We start from the raw sequence: 16,520 nt of genomic DNA, 5'->3' as shown, positions 1-16,520 counted from the left end.
AAAAAAAAAAAAAAAACACTAACATCAATTAATATACTTATATAACAATAAAAGTCAAAAAACGACTCAAAAATAATTGTAAAGAAGCGACATCACCTTCCTATCATCGGCAAAAGCAAGAAACAAATATTGATATATTAAAACAAATAAACATTTTTTGTAATATATATATAAATCATTTAGATAAAAATTTATTCTAAAAACACTGAAATTGAACAGTTTCTTGAACTTCAGCGGAGATAGTGTGAATCTATTCGTGAGTTGCCTGCTTTACAACAAAATTAATAAAAAAAAAAAAAAAAATACATAAATCTTCATGTCATTACAACAATCGTAATTTTATCCGTGACATGTAGGCGGAGCATATGTTATACATATATGTGTATGTGTGTGTATTATACGACAGATATTTGTTATTTTTATTATACTTTCAATAATGAAGTTGCAAATTGTTCACTTGTGCATATCTAAATTACAGAAACATATTTTTAGAGTTATTCAAATGATCAGGGTGCTTTTTTTTTAGAAAAATGTACTTCGTACATGTATGACAAAATCTCTTTAAAACGATTGGGCATAACAGCATTCTAAATATTAAATTGTAGGATCTTACTATTCTTACTATATTTAATATTTAAGTGAGTTGAACGTGTTGATCACTTTTGTATAAAAGAAATTAGATATTAAAAATGAAACTTATTTTCTCTTTGTTCTTTCTTGTTCAATAAACTTGATAAAAGCTAAAAAGAGGTATGTTGGGTGAACAATTGACTGAATCTTTGATGAGTCATGAGATTTTCTCCCAAAAATCAAAGTATTGGCACATATTAATTTTCATTTATATCAATGACATTTTTATGGGATTAGACCCATAATTTGACCAGAATACATTCTGAAAACTAGTGCCATTCAATCAACACCAAATCCTCAACATAGAACCTCCAATTTTCGTGAATTGCTATTTTTAATCGTTCAGTATACCATCATATTGAACTAATAGCATAAATAATCTTGAAATTTCCCCACTTCTCAATTGTTTAACGTCCTAAAAGAAATGGCTAAGTATTATAGAGATGACACTCTATGTAAGATGTAGGTACAAAGCCTTCGATTGGTTGTGAAATACGCCGTACACGCGTCCATCCATCTCCTTGATCTAATTCAATCATATATAATTCTTCTCCATCATACATTGGTATAGAACCTTCACTAGTTGCTAAAAACATAATTTTCAATTTATATATTTTCCAGATTATTATTAAAAATAAACATTATTATTATTATTATAAAATAATATGATGATATATATTTACCATCGAAAGGATAAAGAGCCCTACATGTTCCTAATGGTGGTTGAGCATCAATTTCATCAACATAATATTCTTCGCCACCACTACCAGGAAGGGATGTCCTCGATTCTCCAAGACCAGATTCCGGGCTATTCGTGGAACTGTGCATCAGTACCGTAAAGCGAAAAGCGTGTCTAATTGGTCTAGTTAAAAATTCTAATCTGTATTTAGAACTGATTTATTCAAAACTCATCATTATCACGTTTTCTTTATTTAATGAAAAAAAAAAAAAACTATCATATAAAATCCTAAATGAAATCCGTAAACAATTCGATTATAAATCAGTAGAATCCAAAATATAATTAATTCAATGATTAGTTAAAACTTACCCATGTGTCGGTTGCGGCGTACCCGGAGCACTTTTCTTATGTATCGGTTGATTAGCATTCGCATTGCTTACACTGGAATCAGATGCTGATCTTGAAAGACTTTCTTCTCCTCCCGAATGACTGGATCTTCTTGAACTCAGCGGTCTTGTTGCAGAACCATTACTAGTTGGTTTTCGTGGTGCTTGACTGGGACTAGAAATTTTAAATTATACAAGATCAAATCATAAACTAAGTAGATAAGTAGATCATGAAAAGAATCTATAAAATTTCTAAAAAATTACCTGGATAAACTAACTCCAGCGCGCATTGCTTCTTCGAGATAACCTTGGAATTTTGCCAATTCTGCACCGAGTTTATCCAGTTTGTTGCTAGATTGATTTAACTGTCCTTCTATGCTCATTGGATCGCCTAATGCAGGATTTTGCTCGTATACCCCTTTCATCTTCATCAAACCATCCCTTGCCGCAGTCTCTTGTTGAATTTTTGCTTGAATTTCGTCCAACCTTTGTTGAAGTCTTTTCTTGCGTTGATTCGGTGGTAGATCGCTGCAGTCCTCCTTCGCACCATCACCATATCCGGGCACATTATTCTGGAATGTTTGAATTTAAGTATCCAAGTTTCAAAAATGAATGACGAAAAATCTAATGAATTATGATGGAAAACAAAAGAGAAGAAAGCACGTAATCATCATAGATAGTACAGTTAATTCTACTTTACCAATTCAAAGTTAACAAACACAAAATTCAACAACTTTTACCAATTATATTTTGCCACGTCCACACTGTTCACGAACAGCCCGCAAGTAGATCGCGAATTCAGAACCTGTGTGAGTTGAAATATTTTTATAATTAACTCGTTCGCAGTTATGCAAACTCGATGAATCGCATGGATGCGTACAGTTTTGGCCAATGTGGACGCGGCATTATGCGTCATTATCAGGAGCATTCTTAGAGCCCAACAAACTATCAATAAAATAAAAAAATATATACATAAAGACAAAGTAGAAGACAAGTATTTCATAAAGAAAAAACAGTGGGATTCTGTCAATAAGGACTGTCATGTGAAAAAACAATGACGACCATAAAGAAATAGACAGACCTTCAAAGCTATGCCCACCTCGATCAACTTCTGTTGTTCGCATGAAACAAATTCCAAAAGCGTATCATTCGGCGAATGAATCAGAAAAAAATGGGATCTCAGGCGATAGCGTTGAGTAAAAACTCAGCAAAGGAAATATGACAAACAATTATTGCAATACGTGGAAATGTTTACTGTTTCAATGCAAATTTCTGAGTTTGTACTCGACCAACAAAGACAAATCTAACAAATGCACGTAATTACTGATACATATCTCGATGCAGAACAAAATGCTGATGTTACACAGTGGCAGGCGAAGAAGCGATTTATAGTGTACTTACTAAGTACAACAGTATCCAAATTCATAGTCCACGGATGATTGGAAACAAGAGACCACACAGGCAGATCGAACCATCCACCAAATTAATAAAAAGTACAGAAGAAAGATAAGTTATGCTGGCCTCGCGAAAATTGGCGCAATACTAAGTAAACTATTGGTCGAACTAAATCGAATCGGTATATGTGTTGTGTTCTTTTCGCCTTAATGCACAAGATAAAAGGAAAAAGAATTTAACAATAACACAATCGCTTAAAAAAAAATTTTAAATTGTACTAATCACTCATGCTATTGAAAATCTATGCATATAACAAACTTATTTTTCGACAAATAGTGCAAATATGCGATTCGAATAACAATTAAAAAAAAAAAAAAAAAGAAACAAAAGTAAGACAAAGGGACATTTCGTGCACATATTATAACTATTTTTTGTTCTTACTTTTAACGTTCTTACATTTTTAGACAGAAAAAGAGAAAAAAAAAAAAACGATTGAACAAATGCTCCTTTCACAAACATATTTGTAACACAAATTAGAACTACTAATTGGTAAAATGTTATGAACAACATTTACCTTATTGCTACTAAATATGCCGAACAGCCCAACCCTCTTCTTAATTTTACTACCAGAAACAGTACCCTTCACTGTCAGATGATGATTGTGTATTGGTTGCATTACAGGCTGTGACAACTGACTATTGCTATCATATGTTTTAGCCACAGAAAGATCTTCGAATGGAAAATCTCCTGGAGGTTGAAAACCGCTTTTGTAACGTTCGATTACCAATAATGTGTCTTTTTTCTCATTGATCTCGTTTGCTGCTTTTTCAATACCGTCTAAACATTGAGCGATTATTGGCGCCACTGCTCGTTCTATTTCCACAGACTTTAGCATGTAGTTTCGCATATTTTTTATTCTCTTTTCATCAAGCTCCTATAACAAGATATATAGAATGTTAAAATTATATAAAAAGTTTTTCAAAAGATAAATTTTACTCAATAATAATGGAACAAATATATATGTTATACCTGAAGATGTTGAAATACTTCTGGCATAGCCGTGTGATAATGCAATGTTTGCATGTCATTTGTTTTCTGCAATTGATTCGCATATTCTGTCTTGGCTTCCTCACTCTGCTGAGTTTTTAAAGTCATATTCATCCTCTGCTTCTCGACCTAAGAATAAGATAAATCATGTAAAGTTTGGCTAACTACCATGCAACTTTTATTTCTCAATAAGTTATTTAGAGAATCAATGTTCATCCAGAATTAATATTATTCAAGTTAATCCTCTATAACGTGATTTATAAAGTTATATATATTATATAAAGTTATATACTTATATAACTTTTTATATTTTTAAAACTTTTTTCTATTTGTTTATTATTTTATTGTATTGATATTACTTGTATTGATATTACATGGTTTATTCATAATAATTATTAATTTCCAAGTTTCAGATTAAAAAACTTAAAAATTAAAACTTCTTTCTTCACAAGCAGGATAAATTTCACTTATAGAGAATTAATTGTAAGTTTTCAGGGTGCAAAGGTGAAAATGGATCAAAAACATCCACCTACTTCCGCTCTTGAAAGATTCAAATCAGCATCTGCTCTCTGATAATTCTCAACTGCTCTTTCCGCCTCACGAAAAGCTTTTTCATACGCTTTCCTAGCTCGCTCCAAATTTCCAATCTGACCAGTCAGATTTGCCATTAATCTGGCCCCTTCTTGGAGATGTTTTTTACGATCCTCCTTAAAATCCTTCACGAGAATATTCAATTCCCTTAATACGTTTGCTTGCAAATTCTCCGCGATCACCTCCCTCTGTCCTGCCTGATCGTTTACCTCATTCAACTCCATTTTAAACGCTCGACAGGGACTGTATCTGAAATCAAAGTTCAAAGATTGCTTAGAATATAATATAATATTTTTATGCAAACTTTTGATCTGTACAAACGAGCATAGTGCATAACCTGACTTAAAAAAGAAGTGAGTCCATAAGTGCAATCTAAGCAAGTTACTAGTTGAACTTATAATGCAACCTACCCACGCCCTCAGATAAGAGATTAGCTACTGTTTTCTGTCACGCCACGTATGGAATATTAAAGGCGCTTAAGAATTTTTCTTTTCTTTCAAGCGCCACGTTTGCATTCTAATCGAAAGGCTGGGAAACATTTAAAGAAATTGCGAAACCTACATAGACAATTGTTGAACCAATCTCTATAAGATACTATATAATATTATTCTGGTGATGCATTATGATATATTCGAGGATTCGATGGAATAATTAAAGACGTGAAAAATAAAAATATATGTATATATATTCTTCAACCAATAAAACTCTAGAATTCTACAGTAAGAACTTAAAATTATTAGGAAACAGAATTTTTCTAAAATTATAGCATTCTACATATATTTAAAATATTTAAAATTATGTATATCATTTTCATATATCATATATCAAGATTAATATTGGAAATATTTTTTAGTATTAAAACAATTTAAACTGATTGTTAGAACGAAATATTTAATTGCGAGAGACTCAAGTTAGTTGAGATAATAGTTCACAGATTTGTCTCTGACTAAAAATGTTCTATTAAAATATAGAATGTATTTTAAAATGAAAATTATTTTGAAGTATTATTCATGTCAAGAAACATTACTACGAAGCGTGGATCCGGTATTACGCCTCTAAGTTGGCTCATACTCACTGATAATCCTCCTCCTCTTTCTTCTTAGGTTGATAGCTCTTCACAAGACGTCTGCAATCAAAAACGAAATAAGATTACCGGAACTGCAGGTAATAATCAATCTGGAGATAACCTATGCAACCTACCTATTCCTTATTAAGGGAAATAAATGATTTGTTCGTGACTAATATAAATATCGGAGAGAAAAAAATAATCTTTTGTTTTAACAAGATTTTGTGCCTGTCCTTTTTTAGCTGTCTGCGGTCTAAAGTTATTTTCAGACCGTTCTCACTTTAGCGAGTTGCACGTTCCTGTTGTTAGCAATATGAAAATTGGAACTTCCATAGCGGTAAACGAAAGAAAGAAATCTCGTAGAACGTTATGAAATTACGCGACAATGATAATCGTGCTTAAGTTTTAAAGCAAAGCGGAACGTTCACCAGAATTCCATACACACAGATTGCGTTTAGTCATTCGTGCAGTAAGAAATAACTACGTCCGAGTCATTCTAATTTGAACACTCGGGGCCACGAACGAACGATAAAATGTATGCCGGCTACTAAATGCATTATCATCCGGAAGTTGACGTGTCCTTGATACCAGATCAACCATATATTTTTACCGGGCATCGACGTGCCTCGAAACCGGAAAATAGTTTGTGAAAACGTTAACCGATTTCTAAAATACCGAGAAACGCGAGCCTTTAACCACGAGGCAAATCCAACGTACGTGGCGCGTGTGTCAGATTGGAAAAGCTATTTTCGAGTCCGCTTAAATTCCTCTTTCCTAGGTCTGGGTTACTGTCTAAAAATTGGGAAAGTTATTTTCAAACTGATTCGATATATTGTCGCCATGTTTAGATTAAATATATTTAAACTGTAATTTACGAAACTGTAGGAATCGAAATAGAGTTGTGACTATCGATAAATGTCGATAATATTGCTATATTATCAATAAATGTCGATAATATTGCTATATTATCGATAATTCGATATATCGACAGTATCGTCAAAATATCGATAATAAATGAAAGTAACTAAAATATTTTTTATTCAAATTTATTATTAAAGATTATTTTTATTGCAATTTATTATATATAATATTATTTTTAGTTTTTAATAATAATTTTCAATAAGAAAAAATAGAAACTTCATTCACTTCTATCGATATTTGAACGATATTATCGATATATCGAAAACTACCAATGTCGATAAAATATCGATAATCAATAGTCACAACTCTAATCGGAAAGTGATGGTTCGTTTTAATCATGTGAGAATAATTAATTTTAAAAAATGTAATTGTTGTAAGGGATCTTCGTTTAAAACGTTAACTAAAAAGGAAAAAAAGAAAAAGAGATAGAGATTGACGAAATTGAAAAGTCCGAACAAAGAATTTCCGCGCGATTCACGGTTCTTCCTAGAATCTAGGTTAGTAAAGGATAATTCATCGAGCATTGCACCGAACTTCTCTAACTAACCGAGAAACTCGAAGAAATTAAGTGCGCTAGATTTAAAGAATATATAACCGTATTTTACGCTGTTCGGAATGCTTTTAATGAAAATCAACGGTGCATCGAGGGAAACTGCCACACGGTAAAACGGTACTCCATTTGTACGAGTAACACGAGCATGTATCGTTAAAATTACGACGCATTAAGGCAAGGAACGTGCCCGTGATAATTTATATGCAGTGGAACGAACGTGTCTGGGATAGATGTGTGACGAGCACGCGGAATCATTCCTCTAGGCTTCACATGCGCCAATTGATTAAGGGACAACGATAATCGGCCGCGGCAATTAAACTCTGCCAGATTCAAAAGAAATCACGTCTTTGTAAAGCTTCCCGTGCGCCTCATTTTCTCGATCACGGACCAAAATACATCACGCGACAAAACATTAAAACATCATGATCTCGAGTCAAGGATATTACTACTTTCGAATGTAGAATCAATGGTCCAACTTAAATGATTTTTCTTAGAAAATATAATGCAATATTGATTATCTAAATCACTGTTTTTCAATTACTATAGATAACGACCTCCTAAGAAGATGTGAAATAATAATCATTATAGTTATTTTTATTTGCAAATATATATGTAAGATTATATTTATACATTTTTTGATGACAATTTTTAACATTCATAGAAATCATGTACAGGGTGTTTCTGAAATCAAGAAATAAAATTAAAATGAATTAGAAGAGGAATTAAAAAAAGAAGAGGATAGAAAGGAAATTAAGTGTAAAGATTCATTAGGTACGTACATATAGATTTATACAATCTGTTTTGTTTAATTTAATTTGGTTAGACACTGTTATTACTTTATGTTTATAAACAATATTAAAATCTTTAATATTATGTTATTAAATTTCATATTATCTACAATAATGTTTTAATATTTTGCTTTTATTATATTTTTATTGAATCTAATATAATTTGTTCTTAGAAATAAAATATGATATTCCTATTAACACAAAGAAGGATGCATCATCAACATAAAGCGTTTTGTCTCAAAAAACACTAAAGACATTTGATCTAAATAACAAAACAATTGTACGTTATCAGCTTTCTTTTCTCCAATAATCGTTTTGTCTCTTTATTAAATATTTGTTATCAAATATGAGGCGATAAAAAGACGAAAATAAGCTCACTTCGAGACACCCGATAGAACAAAAGTGTGCAACAGTAGATGGCATTCACGGAACAAACAAGGGGGCCCTTTAATACAATATTACTGGCTACATCTTGTGTCCGTGAACTCGTGGGGTGCGTGAGACACGCTCATTATACAGGATGTCCTATTGAAATCGTTAACCTCGGATACTACGCCCTTTGTTAATTTATATAATAAAAAAGAGAGGCATCGATGTCGAACAAAGACAGCCAACGAACATAAATCTCACGAGAAATCTATGCACGCAATATCGAGAAGAAACTTCTAATTCCCCTAAGTATTTCTTACCTGAGTTTAGCCGCATATTCCACCTCGATGGCGCATCGATCGCGAATGAAATGGCCGTACCTTTCGAGGAACTCTATCCCTTTTTGCGTATGCAGGGATAGATTCTCGTACTGGTCCTGTAACAAAAAAACAAAAATAAAATGAGTGGACATGCTTTAGGATCTTCAAGAGATGGAAAAGGGAAAAAAAGAAAATTTTTCTTGCTGAGACACCCGAACAGTGTATGTATTAAAATAAAAACAATATATAAAAGCAAAGTTTTATTGTATTATTAATTTCTAATGCTTTTTGTAATGGTATTTCAGCTATAAAAATCTAAATTATTGATTTTATAAATATTTTTTTAAAAATAAGTTTAATTATAATCTTTCATACTGGAATAAACTAAAAGAATATTATTCCATAAAGTAATTGTTTAATTTGTTCGTGTATTATATTCATAATGAAATATTAATAAATTATAATATAAAATTAAGAAGAAAGATATTATAATTAATAATATAACTTTAAAAAAAAAATAAATTAAAATTAGAAACTTTTATAGTGCTTCAAAATTTCATTCGATAAATACTAATCCTCTTAATCTAGAAAATTATATGCAAGTTTTTTTCATCATTTATCAAAAAATAATCGTTCAATTTTTTCGCTTCAGCCAAGTATTCAGTGCAATCGACGAGTGAGAAAACCTCTTGACACGAACACACTCTCGTACACACATACGCGTCACACACCTCGGGACAATGAGAGATTTCGCAAGGCTGCCGGTAGAAAGATTTCTGGCCGTTTAGCAGCTCGGCACGAAAAGTGAAACTGGACTCTGTTGCCGCAACGTGCACCCGCGACTGGTCGAACACCATCAGACCAAGGATCCATCGGTTCTACCCATATTATCAGGCACATGAATCGCCTCTACCATACAATCTCGACCTGTTACTTCTTCCTCTGACGAATTTTCATTCATATCCTGACCGAGCCTCCTGAATGAAACATGTAAAATACACGTCACGTGGAGACATCTTTGCACGATTTACCTACAATCGATAAAACACGTGTTACATATAATATGATCGTAAATCGAAGCACTGTATACAGTGCCATCTATAAATGATATACAGATCGGAACATCGTATTTTATCCGTTTCAACAAGAGGATCTAAGTTAAGGTAAACTTGCGCTGTCGTAAATAACATTTCTGCCAGACGTTTGAAACACGTAAGTAACTTTTGATTTTACGACGCCTTTTCTTTCAGCAACGCCACGCGTGCCAACCGTCATCAATCGAATGTCTGATTCATTCACGTAAATGGAGAGGAAACGCTGTACTCGTTCTCTGGATCGTGGAATATCGTATTCTCGGCTGAAAAACGATTCGCCTCGCGTGATGAACCGAAAACGATTAACTAACATAAAACGGCTGCGACACGAAGAAGTTGCTCAAGGTTCTGGGAACGCGAGAGAAAGAAAGAAAACGACATGGCTGGTGTTACGGAAGCTTAATCGTTCAAGGACGATCCTAACCTTTCAACATTTACGCTTAGTCGCGGCTTAAGGACAAATCTAAGGTATCGAGCATCGACAACGTTTAACTCGGATCGTGTTCAGGGAAAGAGAGTGGAAAGAATGACGGGAGGGGGGGAAGGCTGATCGAGTCGCCTATACTCTCTTGGCATTCGAAACGCGTTACTTTCATTTCTAACAAGTAGCCATTCAAGGGCCACGCACTGATTGTGAGACGTTGGTAGTCACACGCGTCCATGTGTGTACAGGAGAGAGATATGGTTGATCGATGGCTCTTTCCTTTCCCGAGATCCCCATCTCGAGGATCCAACCGTGCAAAAAGGAAACCGGGGGAAAAAAAAACGAAACGAGATCGATGTCACATGTCCAGGATATATCTGGTCTCTCAGGACGTATTAAGGTAATTAGTTAATAGAAGCGTCTCACGGTAGTTATAAAATATGGAAAACAAAGATAGAAAGCGCAAGTCATCAAATCATACGGTTTCACAATTAATTAATCAGCCGTTGATGACCATTCTCTGTGTTATGTTACTTTAAACATGCTATGATATAGTATCATTATGAAGTCACGTTACATTTCAATCATCTGTGTAGACTAAATTTAATTAAGCGGGATTGCTTTATTGCTATGTTCTAAAATCCTATTTTACATCATTTTATTAATATTTAAAAATATCTAAATACTTTTTTATTTTTGATAAAATATACTTTAATTAGAGTGCATATATGCATGATTTTATTCTTAGTAGAACATCATAATGCTAAAAGTAATTTGTAAAAATGTATAGTATTAATAATGACTCTTTCATTATTTGAAAAGCTGTATTAAGTTATACAGGATGTTGATATATTCGTAAAGCTTTGGAGAGTCGATTCTAGATGCCAAAACACACACAGAAGTTAGTATACAAAAATATCGATGGAGGGGTATTTATTGAATTATAAATAGTTTTACGTTAGACGAAGCGAGATGGAAATAGAATCAGACGTCTCTATCTCTGTCACACTTACCATTCTATCTCCATCTTGCTTCGTCTAACTGCACACTTAAATTGGTTATAACTTAATAAATAAGCCTCGACCCATATTTTTGTACTCCAATTTTTATATTGCATTCAACCTCTTGCATTATCTCTTCCCTCCAAAACAATTCTTGCATTCATCTACATTCTAACTATATTAAATCTAACAGCAATATAATTATGCTATATCGATAAATCTATTTAATTCTAATGTAGATATTTACCGCCAAATTTTATTATTTAACCTTAAATTATTAATCTTACTATTACTATAATTACTATAATTATTAATATTACTATTCCGTAAGAAGATTATGTTATAAATGTAACCACTGTACAAAAGTGTTGTAACATCTGAGTTGACCAAAGTACACAATCTAATGTTACGAAGTTGCGGAGGAAGACTTAGCTTGTATTGATTCGAGACAACCTCGTTTTGTCGTCGCAAACAGGAATATCCGGGCGATCAAGCTAATCGTACCAAGTATAATATGATACTCGCACGCGTAGCGATACACAGAAGTGAGTGATACGATACTATTGGCACCGATACACGTTTAAATCAGATATCCAGTAAATCGAACGTATGTATGTCGCGGAGCCGATCGCAAATCTATCCGTCGGCGGCGATCCATCGTGTAAAACGTAATTTTTCTCCTCGCGACTTTCTCATTGTGATAACTGTACGGGATCGACGATTTGCAGCTAAGTAACGGAGAACTAGTAGAGCAGGTGATAATTTGGCTTGGACTTTCGAACGTAACAGGAAAACCTATCATTTTTTTTTTTTATCCTTTTCCCGTCTAACCGCTCTCCGTTCTATCTCCGATTTTATTTTCACACCGCCTTGGATATCGACGGTTTAATTATTGGACTGGCATTAGGTCTTAGGTCGTTTTTATCGGAGAAAACACGAATATTACGTAAATCGGTTTGAAGGGAAACACGTTACATTCAGGAACAGGATATTGCGCCAATTGAAAGATACGAAAAACGAATATCGATAGAAAAGCGTGTAATATTGTACCCGTGAAAAGTTAATCTGAATAAAACGATTACTTTGGATTAAATAGTATTCAAGGATTAAGAGGCGAAATATTGAATTGGAAAGTTTTTCATAAATTAATTTTAAATGGTTAAGTAAGTAATTACGATAATTAGACGAGACAATTGTAAGTGTTAAAATATGCGTAAAAAATAAGCAATTGAAGATGACATCAATTCTTCTGTACAAAGAAGATTTGCATTATTTTACATCTATTTCACTAAAAGATAGCATACACATATGCTCATAGATTTCCATAAAGCATAGATAAAGAATAAAATTTTTCAAAATAAAAACTCGAACTATTTAAAATATACTAATACAATTGAACGTTTTATTTTATTAAATATTAAACCAACATTTTTATCTAACTTTAACAACTCGATATTTTCCAAATTATTTAACACAAACTTTTTAACTAGCGGTTAAAAAAAAAAAACTGTTCACGAGATAATTTAACTTTCCACGTAGGAATTAGTCTCTGATTAAAACAACGCGCAAAGGCAAACAACCCCAAAGAGCCGCGTAAAGTGTGTAAATAGAATTTCAAGTAGCGTATTCCGTTTCGACGATCGAAGCTGTTCGATTATCAACCGGTAGTACGCGAATGAAATTATAGCCCATTATCCAGAATCGATTTCTCGGCGAGCAAAGCCCCCCACGGTCACCATGTACACACGGTTGTACACGGACGAATCGAGCCGAGTTTCCCCACGACCAATCCTGCGTTTTCTGTACCGCAGGTCGATAGATGAAAAACGCCACGACCGCCGCCCTATGACTCACCCCTTGGGCTCGATCTTTTTCAAAGAGGTGCACTTGCACACACCGGCCTAACCTTGCCAAGCGCGGACTATTCAGGTCGGGTTAGGTCATCCCCTGGAGATAAATACAGACTTTCCATTATATGTGTACAGGATGAATCAGGTATGAGTAGGCAGGTATTTGGTTAAAAAAAAAATGAATCGAAAAAGGGGAAACTATATTTTTCTTTTTCAAAAAGTTTCGAGTTCTCGAATTTTTAAGACTTTCTTTGTTTGTGTATTTTTTTTTCTTATGATTCGAAATTATAATTTGTGTAAATAAATTACGTTTTACTTTTTTACATGCATAAGCAGAATATTTATAATATCGATTGATTTCTAGATATCAATTGATTTTTTTAGAATTTTACATCAATTCATCGCGATATTTTATAATAATGAATGAAGATGAAATATACGTTCGATCTTTTGCAAGATATTTTTGCATGCGGAATCATCTCTTGTATCACTTATCCTGGGTCACCCTGTATATGTGACAGGTACTTTTGTGGGACTACCTGCCGCCGCTGCTACTTTCTTCTTACTTTTACCAGGCCTCGAGTTTCGGGCTTTCAAACTGGTCCACGACATCTTCCAGCAAATATCGCGACCAATATTTAAAGTCGTTAAAAAGATTTTTCGAAGGCAATTATAAATGAGTACAAAAAAATATATTTATATATCTTTACGTTACGATCAATATCTCTCTTCGTGTCTTTTTTCTCTTCTTAATCATCTTTTCTGATTGAAAAATCGTTAAGAAGGTTTTTTTTTCAAACCAATTATAATTGCAAAAAAAAATATTTGTAATATCCTTCTTTTTCCAATGAATCGTTTTCTTAGATTACGCAATATAAAATTCTTCTATAATAATTAATTAATCACTTATCAAATTAATTAATACCCACACAAAATACTACAATAAATGAAACGATGTGCAGATATTTTTTTCTGTATAGCTATTGCACACATTTTAAAGTATTACTGTAATTCTCTTGTGCTACATTTTCACGAATATTCCTTCTCGGTATAACCGGTTTAACGTACCGCTTCAAACACTTTAATCGAACAAAAAAAAAAAAAAAAAAAACGAAGGATGAAAAAAATCAAAAAAGATAATTCCTGAAACTTTGCAGAGAGAAGTTCAAAGATAAAACCAGAAAGGGACGGTTAGAACAGGTCTAAGAAGCGCGTAACCGGGAGGTAACCTTTGATTAACTGAAATTCCTTTTCGTTTGCGTGCAACGGAAGTACGATCCTGTCGATGGTACCGAAAAATGCCCGTCGAAAGCCCGACGAGGTTGGAAATGTTTCCAAGAGCAGGTCGGCGTTAATTAATTCGAGAAGAGCGAGCGGGAAAAGCGTTGTTCGCCGGTGGGAAAAAGCGAGAAAGAGCGGGCACCGTGAAAAATCAATAGCCTGGGCTTCTATATATACGCGAAAAGAAAAGAAAAAAAACTCTATCGTTTAAAAAAAAAAAAAAAAAAAGAAAAGGAAAAGGAAATGAAACGTTGTAAAAATAATTTAGATACAAGGGAACGCGTGCGATAAAGGTACGGGGGGAGGAAAGGGGGCCTCGAACAAGTGTGTATTATGAGTCATGAAATCGCGTTGGGGTGCTTTCGTACCCTCCACCATCACCTATTGATCCTGCATTTCTGTATACACACTCATGCGATTCCAAAGGAGCGATAAAGAGAATCAGGGAAACGAGGGCGATGGAAAACGGGGGACAGACAGACAGACAGACAGACAGATAGATAAAGGAAACACAGGCGGGAGAAATTTGTCGTGCGAGAACACAAATGGATATATAAATGCTACTTGAAAAGATATTCGTTCGAGGGAACGAACAGGAAAGGGATTGTCGATAATACCTGTGTGTCGTTGGGATCGAGTTAACGATGGTTTAAAGCGATTTTAAAGCGATGAATTCCAACTATTTTGAAATTTTATATCTTTGCACTTATAAATTGATGTATAGTTTATATATTTTACACAGTTTCTAAGTTTATTGCCGTATGTTTGTTATCACTGTTTCTTTTGCGAATCATTGATTCACAGTTTGGATAAGTATTGAAGATGTGCAAACAGCAGGATGTCGGTCAAATATTGATGAAGAGGATTGTAAGTGGAGGTGTGGCTCGAAGACGAGATATATTTTTAACGACTGAAAAAAAAGATGTTAATTCTTTTAAAAATAGAATTTTACAGTACTGCCAATAATTTCAAAAAGAAAACTGAAAAAGAAGTCGTTATAAAATTATTTTAACCTAAGCACATTAAAAATAAAAACGTTTATTATTCACGGTGAATTGATGAATCTTTATTTATCAATTTTTTTGATAAATCCTCTCTTGCAGCAAGATTTTCAAATTATCCTTGAATTCAAATCGTTCGAATTAAATAAAATATGTAGATAAAAATAAACAGTGGATAGATGAAAGAAAAGTGGGCCAAAGGAAAACAATGCAAGAACGGTCCATTGGCGTATACGCATCAAGACACGACGATATTCTACACCTTTATCTCTGTTCATAACCCGTCCCTGTGTACTAACCAGTGAAACACGAGAACACGAGGTAGCTGCATTTAATAAGCAGACGTTGAACCAACACACCAAGCGTACGAACGCCTTTAACGTCGTTGACTCGTGCGGTGCATACGGGTGCATGCAACGTGTTCGAGGTGGTGCATACTTAGTTAAATGCACCCTGTGCGTGCACGCGCATTGACAAAGAAGAAAAAAAAAAGAAAAAAAAAAAGGAAAGAAAAGACTAATTGCCAGCACAGTCGCGATACTCGTCGACGTATAAATGTTACAAAGCTGCTGCATGATAGAAACGTTGAGAATGCGCCGTTGTCTTTAACCCTTTTGCATTCGAAGCGCGACTATCACTCGCCAATTCGAATGGAAATTCAGAGATTAAATCGACGGATATATGTTGCTATTAAATGTGCTATTTATCATTTAAGATCCTTGGCAATGGCTCTTTTAAATATTTTCTGTAAATTTGAAAATTGCAGAATTGAAATACCGTTTCCTTTTATTCATTCTTTTTTTCATTTTCTTTGTTGTTCTTCTTTATTATCTATTCAAAGGCGAATTACAATCCTTATGTTCATTTTCTTCTGTTATTTGTTTTATTATTTATTGAGAGATGAAATTAAAATTCTTTGGGAAGGTTCTCTTATATGTTTCTTATAAAATTAATATTTCAGAATTATAAGTCCTCGTAAAAATTCTTTTATTTCTGCTTATTCATTTTTTCATTCTCTTCCATTATATCCTTTATTTCCATATGTCTGAAATCGAACAATAATGTAATTTTTAAATTCAATTCCAAACGAAGCTGTGACGAAATTCCTCCCACGTTTCAAAAAT

At 33.5% G+C, this 16,520-nt stretch overlaps 1 protein-coding gene and 2 long non-coding RNA genes across 11 annotated transcripts in view; 2 read left to right on the top strand and 1 right to left on the bottom strand.

The window, feature by feature from the left end:
- LOC102670837 (formin-binding protein 1-like) overlaps window positions 1-16,520 on the bottom strand; it is a 38,296-nt gene continuing 21,776 nt past the window's right edge. The window contains exons 2-12 of one of the 7 annotated variants that reach the window (XM_031508547.1): window positions 9,477-9,776; window positions 8,746-8,861; window positions 5,804-5,854; window positions 4,671-4,977; window positions 4,120-4,266; window positions 3,665-4,024; window positions 2,777-2,806; window positions 1,960-2,267; window positions 1,679-1,870; window positions 1,314-1,450; window positions 1-1,216 (exon numbers count right to left, since the gene is read on the bottom strand). In XM_031508547.1, coding sequence (XP_031364407.1) covers window positions 1,059-1,216; window positions 1,314-1,450; window positions 1,679-1,870; window positions 1,960-2,267; window positions 2,777-2,806; window positions 3,665-4,024; window positions 4,120-4,266; window positions 4,671-4,977; window positions 5,804-5,854; window positions 8,746-8,861; window positions 9,477-9,602 — 1,932 coding nt within the window. In that variant the 5' untranslated portion in view covers window positions 9,603-9,776 and the 3' untranslated portion in view covers window positions 1-1,058. Of the gene's footprint in view, window positions 1,217-1,313; window positions 1,451-1,678; window positions 1,871-1,959; window positions 2,268-2,776; window positions 2,807-3,664; window positions 4,025-4,119; window positions 4,267-4,670; window positions 4,978-5,070; window positions 5,325-5,803; window positions 5,855-8,745; window positions 8,862-9,476; window positions 9,777-16,520 lie in introns of those variants that run through there. The other 6 variants (XM_006611600.2, XM_006611599.2, XM_006611603.2 and 3 more) reach the window with 6 other exon arrangements.
- Window positions 7,003-8,666, top strand: LOC116185054. The gene is made up of 2 exons (XR_004149783.1): window positions 7,003-8,039; window positions 8,230-8,666. It is a non-coding gene; the product is annotated as an uncharacterized LOC116185054 (long non-coding RNA).
- LOC102671697 lies at window positions 9,578-13,744 on the top strand. Of its 3 annotated transcripts, none has more exons than XR_004149782.1 (4): window positions 9,578-9,908; window positions 9,996-10,663; window positions 13,076-13,273; window positions 13,636-13,744. It is a non-coding gene; the product is annotated as an uncharacterized LOC102671697 (long non-coding RNA). The 3 variants fall into 3 exon arrangements; XR_004149781.1 differs by having other exon boundaries at window positions 13,076-13,259; window positions 13,636-13,732; XR_004149780.1 differs by lacking the exon at window positions 13,636-13,744 and having other exon boundaries at window positions 13,076-13,321.

This window comes from Apis dorsata, unplaced genomic scaffold (genome assembly GCF_000469605.1).
Source record: "Apis dorsata unplaced genomic scaffold, Apis dorsata 1.3 scaffold_89, whole genome shotgun sequence".
Classification (NCBI taxonomy): Eukaryota; Metazoa; Arthropoda; class Insecta; order Hymenoptera; family Apidae; genus Apis; species Apis dorsata.
The sequence above is the reverse complement of the archived record's forward strand: the minus strand, read 5'-3'. Positions and strand labels throughout refer to the sequence as shown.